Raw genomic sequence first — 12,109 nt, forward strand, 5'->3', positions numbered from 1 at the left:
TGAATTTTTTGAGGATGTGACTAAACACATTGATGAAGGAAGAACAGTAGATGTAGTGTACGTGGATTTCAGCAAGGCATTTGATAAGGTACCCCATGCAAAACTTATTGAGAAAGTAAAGAGGCACGTGATCCAAGGGGACATTGCTTTGCGGATCCAGAACTGGCTTGCCCACAGGAGGCAAAGAGTAGTTGTAGACGGGTCATATTCTGCACGGAGGTCAGTCACCAGTGGAGTGCCTCAGGGATCTGTTCTGGGACCCTTACTCTTCGTGATTTTTATAAATGACCTGGATGAGGAAGTGGAGGGATGGGTTAGTAAATTTGCTGGTGACACAAAGGTTGGAGGTGTTGTGGATAGTTTGGAGGGCTGTCAAGAGGTTACAGCAGGATATTGATCAGATGCAAAACTGGATTGAGAAGTGGCAGATGGAGTTCAACCCAGAAGTTTGAACTAGTTCATTTTGGTAGGTCAAATATGATGACCATATGGAGGATCAGAGGGATCTTGGGGTCTGAGTCCATAGGACGCTCAAAGCAGCTGCACAGGTTGACTCTGTGGTTAAGAAGGCATACGGTGCATTGGCCTTCATCAATTGTGGGATTGAGTTTAGGAGCTGAGAGGTAATGTTGCAACTATATAGAACCCTGGTCAGACCCCACTTGGAGTTCTGTGCTCAGTTCTGGTTGCCTCAGTACAGGATGTGGAAGCTGTAGAAAGTGTGCAGAGGAGATTTACAAGGATGTTGTCTGGATTTGGGAGCATGTCTTAAAACAGGTTGAGTGAACTCGGCCTTTTCTTCTTGGAGCAGTGGATGATGAAAGGTGTATAAGATGATGAGAGGCATTGATCGCGTGGATAGTCAGAGGCTTTTTCCCAGGGCTGAAATGGTTGCCACAAGAGGACAGAGGTTTAAGGTGCTGGGGAGTAGGTTCAGAGGAGATGTCAGGGGTAAGTTTTTTACTCAGAGACTGATGAGTGCGTGGAATGGGCTGCCAGCAATGGTGGTGGAGGCAGATATGATAGGGTCTTTTAAGAGACTTCTGGATAGGTACATGGAGCTCAGAAAAATAGGGGGCTATGGGTAAGCCTAGTAATTTCTAAGGTAGGGACAGGTTTGGCACAACTTTGTGGGCCGAAGGGCCTGTATTGTGCTGTGGGTTTTCTGTTTTTTTCTATGTTTAAAAACTTCAGCAAACTTCTATAGACACATAGCAATGAGTATCTTGACTGGTTTTTATCATGGCCTGGTATGGAAACACCAATACCCAGGAAGGAACAAAAAAAGCTACAGAAAGTGATGGTTACAGCCCAGTCCATCACAGACAAAGACCTTCCCACCGTTCACTACCATTGAGCATATTTACATGGGACCCTGCCATAAGAAGCACCATCCATCATCAACCATCCAGGCTATGCTCTCTTCTCATTACTACCATTGGGCACGAGGTACAGGACCCACACTCCCAGGTTGAGTAAGTTATTACCCTCCTACCATCAGGCTCCTGAACCAGCATGGATAACTTCACTCACCTCTAATCTGAACTGATTCTACAAATTACAAACTCACTTTTGAGGGCTTGTTGCATCTTGTTCTCAGTATATTTATTTGCGGAGTTTGGTGCTTTGCACATTGGTTGTTTCACTTCTTTTGCTTTTCAATAATTTGATTATTTAATGTAAATGCCTACAAGAAAATGAAACTCAAGTTAGTATGTGGAAACCTCTGGATACTTTGATAGTAAATTGTACTTTGATTTTGTGACGTTGATGTAGCCCTGGTTACCTTGTCTGATGTTAATCTTGGCTGCACTTTTCTCATCTCCAGCAAACTCATGGACAAACAAGTCTTCTCTTCGATCCAGTCGGTCGTCAACACCTCCCGCTACGCTGCTGCAGTCTACAGGAAAGGTGAGAGAATTGGATTTGTCTTGCACTTGCGACACAATAATCCTCAGGTTTATCCCTGGGCCAGGTACAGAGTCACAGCTGCGAGTGTGGGTTGCTTTCAACATCCTGTGAGCAGCCTCTGTTCACAGGTAGCAAGATAAAACGGTGAAGTGCTCGGTGGAGCCTGCAGGTGTCGCCACACTTCAGCGCCAACGTAGTGTACCCACAACTTTCTAACACACATGTCTTAGAAATATGGGAAGAAACTGGGGCATCCAGTGGAAAACCGAAGTGTTCACAGGGAGAATATGCAAACTTCTTACAGACTGTGTGGAAAATCCTGCCCCTGGTGTCCCCTCTAAATCTGTTCCTTCTCACCCTAAATCAGTGCCCTGTAGTTTAGACTCCTTACCTTGGGAAAAAGACTATTAACATCCACAGTATCTATGCCCCTCATCATTTTAAGAAGTTCTAGAGCAGGGTTCCCAACCCCATTTATGTCATTGGACCCCTACCATTAACTGAGGGGTCTGTGGACCCCAGATTGGGAGCCCCTGATCTATAAGATCACCACTTAGCCTCCTCCCTTCCGGGGAAAACAGTCCCAGTCTGTTCGGTCTCTCCTTGTAGCTCAAGCCCTCCATTGCCAACAACATCTCGGTGATTCTCCTTTGTACAAATGATATAATACCCGTAGCTGTGTTATCAGAACCGTACTCCAGCGGTGCACTTACTGATGACTTAAGCCCTGACTGTGCCAAATGTCATCTTCAGCACCATGTCACCACTTTCAGGGAACAGTACCCACTCCCCATCGTCTCTGTCTTCTAAGACACTCTCCGATGTCTCTGTTCTGCACACTCCCCAGGGCCCTGCCACTTACTGTCCAAGTCCAGCCTGGGTTTAACTTCTCAAAGTGCAATGCCTCACACTTGGTCAGCAGCGGGAAAAGGGAGTAATTAAATCGAATTGTTAGTCCCTCTGACGGTGAGGAGGCTTGGACACAGGCTGTCTGAGTGTTAGATACCACTCAGTGTTGACACTGGCTGGTGAGTTCCCGTGGCACTGTTTCTAGAGTCAGACAGCACAAAAAGGGACCGTTTGGCCCAAGTGGTCCATGCTGACCAAAATGCCCCCAAAAAACTTGTCCCATTGTCAGCATTTAGCCCTTATCCCTCCAAACCAGGGGTTCCCAACTTTTTTTATTCCACGAACCCTTACCAATAACTAAGGGGTGTGTGGACCCTTGGTTGGGAACTCCTGTTCTAGACCTTTTAAATCTATGCACCCATCCAACTGTCTATTAAATCTGTTATTGTTCCTGCTTTAGCCACTTTGGCAGCTGAGGTATCACTCTTTGTGTATTTTTTTAAAATGCCTTTCCTCTTCTTATTAAATCTCTCCCCTCTCACCTTAAACTGACGCCCTCTGGCTCTCCAATGTCATTGACCCTCACCACCCAGGACATGCTCTCTTCTCCTTTCTGCCTTCAGGAAGAAGGTACAGGAGCCTGAGGACTTGCACCACCAAGTTCAGGAGCAATTACTACCCCTCAACCGTCAGGCTCTTGAACCAAATGGGATAATTTCATTCAACTTCACTTGCCTCAACATTGAACTGTTCCCACAACCTGGGGATTCACTTTCAAGGACTCATCTCATGTTCTTGATATTTATTGTTTATTTGTATTATTACTATTATTCCTCTTTTTTTACTTGCACAGTTTGTTGTCTTTTTCAGACGCTGATTGGATATGCAGTTTTTCATATATTGTACTATGTTATTCTATTATAAATTTACTATGATTGCCTGCAAGAAAATGAGTTTCAGGGTTGTATATGGTGACATAAGTGTACTTTGATAATAAATTTACTTTGAACTTTGATTCCCTAATTTTTGTGGAAAGACAGTTTACCTTATTTATGTCCCCTACCATTTTATACATCTCTATAAGACCACTTCTCAGTCTCCCACTCTCTAAGGAATTAAATCGTAGCCTGTCAAACGGCTCCCTTTAGTCAGACTCAGGCATCTGTCTCTGAGAAAGTGCCTGGTGTGAGTACTCTGGATAAATGTTCTCTCCTAACGTTGTGCCACAGGTGAGTTACACGTCACCCCGTTACACGGAATGCTTCAGATGAGACCCAGTTTTTCCTACCTGGACAAAGCGGATGCAAAGCATCGGGAAAGGGAGGCAGCAAATGAAGGTAGGAGTCGGGGTGGGTGGTGCTGTATGATGGGTCGGCCTCAGCCGAGGGGTGGGTGACGCTGCCGTGGGACACCTTGCAGAGGGTCGGAGCAGCAGTGTGGGAAGTCAGAATTCCAAACGTTCCTGGATCCGGTGGGAGTTGTGCTCTTGAAAGGCAGGAAGGCTTTCCTTCCTGCCTTCTGATGTTAATCAGGAAGGCTATCCTGAATACTGGGAAATTGGTTTATTTTTGTCACATGACTAAGGTACAATGAAAAATTTAATTTGCGTGCCATCGGTACAGTGCTTTTTGTTGCACCGATGCATTTCAGTAGAGCAAGGTAAAACACTAACAGGATAGTGTCACAGTTGCAATGAAAGTGCAGTGTGAGCTCATAACGAGGCAGATTGTGAGATCAGGAATCCATTTCATCGATCGCTCAATAGACATAACGGTGGGGTCAAGTCATCCTTGAGCTTTCAGGCTCATTGGGAAAGGGCAGAGTGGTTTGTAGTGTGTTGCTTGTATATTATGTAAGTGTTATAGTAAGTTAGTGTCCTTAAGGTTGTTGGAGCCAGGAGATAAGCTCCCACAGCCTATTAAATGCTCTCAGTGGCGTGTCTCAAACAGCCTCTGCCACCCAAGTCCAGTTCTTGCCTTTCACATGTGGCTTGGCAGGATCAGGCCATTTGGTCCATTGAGTCTGCTCCATCATTTTGTCATGGCTGATCCATTCCCCTCAACCCCACTCTCCTCCTTCTCCCTGTAACCTTCCACGCTCTGACTAATCAAAAATCTATCAAACTCCGACTTAAATGCACCCAGTGACCTGGCCTTCACAGCTGCCTGTGGCAATGAATTTTACAGATTCACCACCCTCCGGCTAAAGAAATTCCTCCTCATCTCCATTCTAAGTGGACAGCCCTCTATTCTGAATCTGTGATCTCTAATTCTAGACTCCCCACCAAAGGAAACATCCTCTTTACGTCCACTCTTTCTAGGCCTTTCAAAATTCAATAGGATTCAGTGAGATCCCCCTTCATTCTTCTAAATTCCATTGAGTACAGGCCCAGAGCCATTAGTCGCTGTTTATATAATAAACCTTTCATTCCTTGAATCATTCTTGTGAGCTCCCTCTGAACTTTCCAATGTCAGAATGAAGGAGCTATTTGGGTAGTAAATAAAGGAGGTATTTGTACAGTGAGGATGGTGTGGGTCCAGAGCACATTGTCTGAACGGTATGGTGCAGCAGCACTCTCTGACCCATGGTGTCATACAGCTCGTTTTGGAAGTCACCAGTGAATCTAAATCATCATAACTGTTCTCTCAATGCCTTGGTGGAGAATGACTTTGTTATAGTGTTCTTCTGTACTGTACAGGAGAGGCCAGGTTTGGTAAGGAAGCCCCTCAATCATAGCAGAATACCATGCCAGGGGCCACATGAGTGGCTACTGTGATACTGGTTTAAAAAAGTAATTTAACACTGAATGCATTGTCTACAAATGTAAGAATGAAAAGGTGCTGTCCATTTTTTTTTAACTTGTTTTATTATGAATAAAGCTTATTTTGGTTTTAAAGATTTTCTGTCAATGAGCGACAGAGGTGAACGCTTGTTTATCTGCTGTTGGTTAACCACATTGAAAACTCGTGCTCGTTCCTCAATCACTCTTTATTTACTTGTGCACAAGGAAGATATCCCAGTTCCTGTCGCCAAACAGGACTGAAATCTGAATAGAGAAATGGCATTTTTATACCAAATTGACCAGCAGTTCCAAATATTGACAGTTTGGTAAACTGTGTTTGAAATCCTTAATTGCAAGATCAGTGGTCATTCACAATCGTTCCTTGTGTGGCGTGTTGTATGACGTAGGCGTTAATGGTCTTTTCATGCAACACGCACAAAATGCCGGTGGAACGCAGCAGGCCAGGCAGCATCTATAGGAAGAAGTATAGTCGACGTTTTGTGTCGAGACCCTTTGTCAGAAGTTGTTTGCTGTCCCCTCTGGGCAGTGTCTTTCCAAGGTGGGTGATGCCAGCCATTATCAGTTCAGAGATTGCCCGGTGTCAGTGGTCGCATAACCAGGACTTGTGATATGCACCGGCTGCTCATACGACCATCCACCAGCTCCTCCCATGGCTTCACGTGACCCTGATCAGGGTGAGCTGCAGGCCAGCAGAGCGAAGGAGCGCCTTACACCTCCTTTGGTAGAGACGTATCTCCACCCAGCCGTCGTTCGGAATGGAGCTGTTAAAAGTCAGCAGAAACTACAAGCTGACAACCGATGATAGTTTGAGGCAATTGTCCCCAGTTGGTTTGTGAACCTTGAATCCTTCTGCTATTTTATCTTGTCTCTGAATACCAAATGGCTCCGGTTTTCTGCTGTAAAAAAGGGAAGCTATGCTTTTCAAAGATCTTTCTTGCCAGGACTCGCTGCGTTCTATCCTTGCCTGGACACAACCTCCACAGTTGCCAGAGGGTGGGGAGGTGGGGGGTAGGGAATGCCCGTCTCCTGCGGTCTTCAGCCCGTGAGTAAATATGACCTGTTCTCCTGCAGCTGGTGACTCTTCCCAGGATGAAGCTGAAGATGATGTGAAGCAGATCACGGTAAGTGGGCCCTGCTTCTCCACCGCTGTAGGGGTACTCGACTCTGAAAAGCCTTAAAATTTCACTTTTCACAACCAGGTGCTTAGTTCTGGTTTTAATAACTAAGGGTAAGAAGTTAACTAATGCAATGTCACTCTAAAGCCAGGGATTCTGAACCTGGGGCCCATGGTCCTTGGTTAACGGTCAACATCCATGGCATAGAAAAGGCTGGCAACCCCTGATCTGAGGTCAAGGAAATGAGGCATTGATCAGCCAGAGGCTTTTTCCCAAGACAGAAATAGCTAATATGAGGAGAATAATTTTAAGATGATTGTAGGAAAGTATGGGAGGATGTCAGAGGTAAGGTTTTTTACACAGAGAGTGGTGGCTGTGTGGAATGTGATGGTAGAGGCAGATGCTTTGGGGACATTTAAGAAATTCTTAGAGGCAGATGGATGATAGGAAAATGGAGGCAATGGGTTTGGGGAGAGTTAGATTGATCTTGGAGCAGGTTAAAGGGTCAGCACGAAATTGTGGACCATAGAACCTGTAATGTGCTGTAGTTCTATTTATTAGTGATTTTTGTGTAGTTATTGGTTACTTTATGTCGTTTTGTGTTCTGGGTTTTTTAAAATATTTATTTAAAGGTACAGCACAGTAATGGGACTTTCTGTTCAAACAAGCCTGTGCTGCCCAACCCACCATGTGACCAGTTATCCCAGTAATGTGTACATCTTTGGGATGTGGGGGGAAACCGGAGCAGCCGGAGGAAAGCCACTGGCTCACGGAATGTACCGACTCCTTACAGACAGTGGCAGCAATTGAAATTGAGCACTGGCTCTGTCAAGCATTACACCGCTGTGCCACCCCTGTCGTTTTCGTCTGTTCAGCTTCTCTCTGTGGGACCTTGGGGAGGGCTCACTGTCCCTCTAAATGTAATTGTGCCTACTACCTGCCACAGTGTTGTTTTACCTTTAGGTGCGTTTCTCGCGTCCCGAGACTGAGCAGGCTCGCCAGCGTCGGATTCAGTCCTACGAGTTCCTGCAGAAGAAACAGGCGGAGGAGCCCTGGCATTACCTGCACTACTGTGGTGTGAAGGTGCGTATGCTCTATCCCCACTATCATCTTATGGTTCTGGTCACTTTCTATCTCAGCACAGGGGATAGGAATCCTGCTCCTGTTTCATGGTCCCTTTTAATATAAATGTCCATCTGGTATTGTGTCCACTTCTGTCTGATTACGCCATCAGCATTTCTCTTCCCCTGTCCCTGATCTTCCACAGAGGCACAGGTCTGATATTGTGGGCTTGTTCAAGTTTAATGTCATTCAGCTGTACACGTTTAAAAGGCTAAACAAATCAACATTGCTCATCGACCAAGGTGTCAAACTCGGTACACGTGTATACAGCCAAACGAAACCAAGGTGCAGAACTCAGTACCTGTATCACATCCAGCACATAAAATAATATTAACAGATAAATATCCTATGGACGTACAAGTTGACATATATTACTGCCACTAGTGCTGTCATTGTACTGGGTGGTAGCAGGGTGTTCAGAAGTCTCAGAGCCTGGGGGAAGAAGCTGTTACCCAGCCTGACAGTCCTCATTCTAGTACTGCGGTACCTTCTGCCTGACGGTAGGAGGTCAAAGAGATTGTGGGGCAAATGGGTGAGGTCCTGGAGAATGCTGAGAACTGTACAGAAATAGCGTTTCTGGTATATGTCCTGAATGGTTGGGGGAGAGTGGGAATGACACCGACAGTTCCCTCAGCTCTCCTCACAATCCACTGCAGGGTCTTGCCTTGCAGTTCTCATACCAATGGGAAGACTCAATGGGTGCTCTGGTCAAGTGCAGTTGAGGAGCCTCGCAGTTTTCTTCATCAACAACCTTGAAACAAGTGGATGGGAGTCAGTCCAATAGTGGGAAGGCAGGAGTACTCTATTCAATGCAACAGATTTCATGAGATACATCAGTAGTAATAGCAAACACGAGGAAATCTGCAGATGCTGGATATTCAATCAGCAACACATACAAAATGCTGGTGGAACACAGCAGGCCAGGCAGCATCTATAAGGAGAAGCACTGTCGATGTTTTGGGCCGAGACCTTTCGTCCTGACGAAGGGCCCAAAACCCTGACAGTGCTTCTCCTTATAGATGCTGCCTGGCCTGCTGCATTCCACCAACATTTTGTGTGTGTTGCTATCAGTAGTAATATTTCTGATTCAGTCCCTCTCAAACCTGAGCTCCAAGCTACCACCCTGTGTCCCTTAATTTCTGTCCTTTAAACAAATTGCCTGGATTAGAGAGCATGTTTTATGAGAAGATTGAGAAAGCATCAAAGGTTTTCAAAGGAGCGTGTTTAATTTAGTGTGCCTGGCATGGATCTGTTTGTTGTATGTTTAAAGCGTGGGGCTTCATTGGGGAGTGTTGGGAGCCAGCAGATTGATTCAGAGATGGGCACCAGGGGGCAGCATTGGCTGCATCTGACTTACTGAAAGTGCATCTGCTTTGTATCCAGGACAGCAGGTCTGAGCACGAGCGGCAGTACCTCTTCAGTCAGCTGGCCAGCATGGTGGAGACGACTGAACTGACCAAATCCCCCAGGTACGAGCAGTGTGTCTGTGTGCTGCGCTTCTCATTATCTCATCATGAGTCCCTACTGAGTGATGCCCATAGAATGTGCCCGGACAGGATATGCAGAGTGTGCTTCAAGTTGTAAAATCTGATCTACCTTGTAGTGTTTTGCACAAGTCTATGAAGGGAATTTTTGCCAAAGATTTTTGGATATAGTATCAGATAAATCTACAGACAATATCAAAGCAAGCAGATTCAGATTCTTTTGCTTGTCACGCGTACATCAAAACATGCAGTGAAATGTGCCGTTTGCATTAACAACCAACACTACCCCGGGATGTGCTGGGTGCAGCCCGTAAATGTCGCCGCACTTTGTGTTGCTAACGTAGCATGTCCACAATGCTCACAAAACAACAGAGGCAATGGTGAACAGGCCCTGTTCTACATCCCACGCACCTACACACACGGACAGTTCTCTAACCCCAGGACAGGCCATCTTCAGCCTCCCTGCCTCCAGCGCCCAAGCAGACTGTTCATTAAGTACAGATGAGTGTGGGGCTTCTTCCCAAAGCTGTATTAAGTGTCTCTCCATTGAGTTGGATGTCCTGGGGACTAGAAGGCACTCCGTTGGTTGGGGTTGACCATGGATGTCTACGTGATATACAAGCCTGGGCGGTATGATGTGGGGAGCTAGTTCTTGCTCAAGTAGCAGGTCCCTCTCCCACCCCCCACGCAGCTGATGAATCCAAACAAATGGCAGAGACTGATACCGTTTGACACCGGCAGGGTTGCAGGAGTTGCCAGTTAGCATTGAACTCAACATAGGACCCCCATAGGGACTCCAGCTCTGGGTTTTTTCTCAGGGTTTACTTCTGAAGCCTTCCCCACGAGCAGGTTGAGCTGCAAGGATGCAGAGGTTTGAAATCTGAGTTTTCCCTCTGCTGGATGAGCTGCCAACCACACTGACGAACCTCATCTGCCTGAAGCAACTTGTTTTAAGACGCCAGTAACCCACCTTTGGACCTTCTGTCAGTAGAAATGGCTCTGCCGGGCTTAGTAGCTAAGCTGCACATGAAGGCCAGGAGCTGGACTTGGCTGCCAGAGGCTATTTGAGATGATTGCCATTGGGAGAATTTAATAGGTAGTGGGAGCTTAACCCCACTACCCCTCTCTTCCACCCCCCCCCCCCAGGCTATGACAACCTTAGGAAACCTGGGGGCCAATAACTGTGTAGAGGTCCAAGTCTGGTTTGCTGAAATCACTGAGATTTCCCCTCTCTTTGCAGCGAGTATTTGTCCATGTTGATGCCGCCAGTTGAAGAAGAAGAATTGTAAGTTGATATTTTTATATACCTCAGTCATACTGCTCTGTTTGCACACAAACAGGCCCTTCTGCCCATTTAGTCCATGCTGAACTGTAAATCTGCCTAGTCCCATCAACCTGCACCAGACCACAGCCCTCCATACCCCTCCCATCCGCGTACTTATCCAAACTTCTGTTAAACATTAAAATCGAGCCTGCACTCACCACTTATGCTGGCGGCTCGTTCCACACTCCCATCCTCTGAGTGAAGGGATTTCCCCTTAAACATTTTACCCATGACCTCTAGTTGTAGTCTCACCCAACCCCAGGGGAAAAAGCCTAGTTGCATTTACCCTATCTATACCCCTCGAAATTTTGTATACCGCTATCAAATCTCCCTTCATTCTCCTACACTCCTGAGAATAAAGTCCTAACCTGTTCAACCTCAAAATCGAGCAAATCTTTGTTGTTAGTCCCAACTTCTGTTCCTGCTGTAGTTAGGCCTTTGTGGGTGATGATATAGCCTAGAACTGCTGCTACAGCGTTCTATTTGAAAATCCTAGATAGAGTGGATGTGGAGACGATGTCTCCAATAGTGGGAGTGTCTCGGACCAGAGGGTGGTGAAGCTGTGGAATTCGTTGCTGTGCAGGTCAAGAAATTGGGCGTATTTAGAGCAGAGGTCGGTAAGTTCTTGATTAGTAAAGATGTCAAAGGTTACAGGGAAAATGACAAGTGATTGGGGTTGAGTGGGTTCAGCCATGTTGGAATGGCAGTGCAACATTGATGGGCTGAATGGCCTAATTCTACTCCTATGTACTATAGTATTAATAGTCTGTACTCCTCTTGCAGGAAGGTACCGCTAGCCCCCAGCAACGTACTCTCTATGGTTCAGCTGCGGACCCTGCCCCTGGCAGACCAGGTCAGGACCCTGATGAAGAACGGTGAGTGATGCTGGGGTATTTTGAGATGAGCGCCCTGTTTCATCATAGGGTCATACAGCATGGAAGCAGGCCCCTGCACCTGGCTTGTCCATGTCTATCCATCTGTGTTTGGCCCATAGCCTTCTAATCATCTCCAATCCATGGACCTATCTCAATGGCTTTTAGATGTTGCTAATGTGGTGCATCTATGGGCAGAGTGAGGAATCTGAGCACCCAGAGGAAACCCTCATGCTCAAGGGAAAGACGTACAAACTTCACCCTGAGCGGTGATAGCATGGCGCTAACCGCTGTAAGGCCAGTGATGTTGTGGGGGTGGAACTGGACTCTGACGGTGGTGTCTGAAAAGAGGATGCCGTCCAAGTTGCATGCCATCTTGGACAATGACTCCCATCCACTCCATAATGTACTGGTTAGGCACAGGAGTACATTCAGCCGGAGACTCATTCCACCGAGATGTAACACTGAGCGTCATAGGAAGTCATTCCTGCCTGTGGCCATCAAACTTTACAACTCCTCCCTCAGAGTGTCAGACGCCCTGAGCCAATAGGGTGGTCCTGGACTAATTTCCACTTGGCACGATTAACTTATTATTATTTAATTATTTATGGTTTTATATTTCTTCACTA

The 12,109-nt window shown here is 46.3% G+C and overlaps 1 protein-coding gene across 5 annotated transcripts in view; it reads left to right on the forward strand.

Moving 5' to 3' along the window:
• Window positions 1–12,109, forward strand: part of polr3e (polymerase (RNA) III (DNA directed) polypeptide E) — a 65,615-nt gene that overhangs the window by 17,038 nt on the left and 36,468 nt on the right. For all 5 annotated transcript variants that reach the window (XM_059978964.1, XM_059978963.1, XM_059978966.1 and 2 more), the window contains 7 exons: window positions 1,829–1,911; window positions 3,990–4,097; window positions 6,635–6,684; window positions 7,642–7,761; window positions 9,184–9,269; window positions 10,525–10,569; window positions 11,392–11,483. In XM_059978964.1, coding sequence (XP_059834947.1) covers window positions 1,829–1,911; window positions 3,990–4,097; window positions 6,635–6,684; window positions 7,642–7,761; window positions 9,184–9,269; window positions 10,525–10,569; window positions 11,392–11,483 — 584 coding nt within the window. The remainder of the gene's footprint in view (window positions 1–1,828; window positions 1,912–3,989; window positions 4,098–6,634; window positions 6,685–7,641; window positions 7,762–9,183; window positions 9,270–10,524; window positions 10,570–11,391; window positions 11,484–12,109) is intronic.

The sequence above is a fragment of the Hypanus sabinus genome, chromosome 9 (assembly GCF_030144855.1).
Source record: "Hypanus sabinus isolate sHypSab1 chromosome 9, sHypSab1.hap1, whole genome shotgun sequence".
NCBI classification, from domain to species: Eukaryota; Metazoa; Chordata; class Chondrichthyes; order Myliobatiformes; family Dasyatidae; genus Hypanus; species Hypanus sabinus.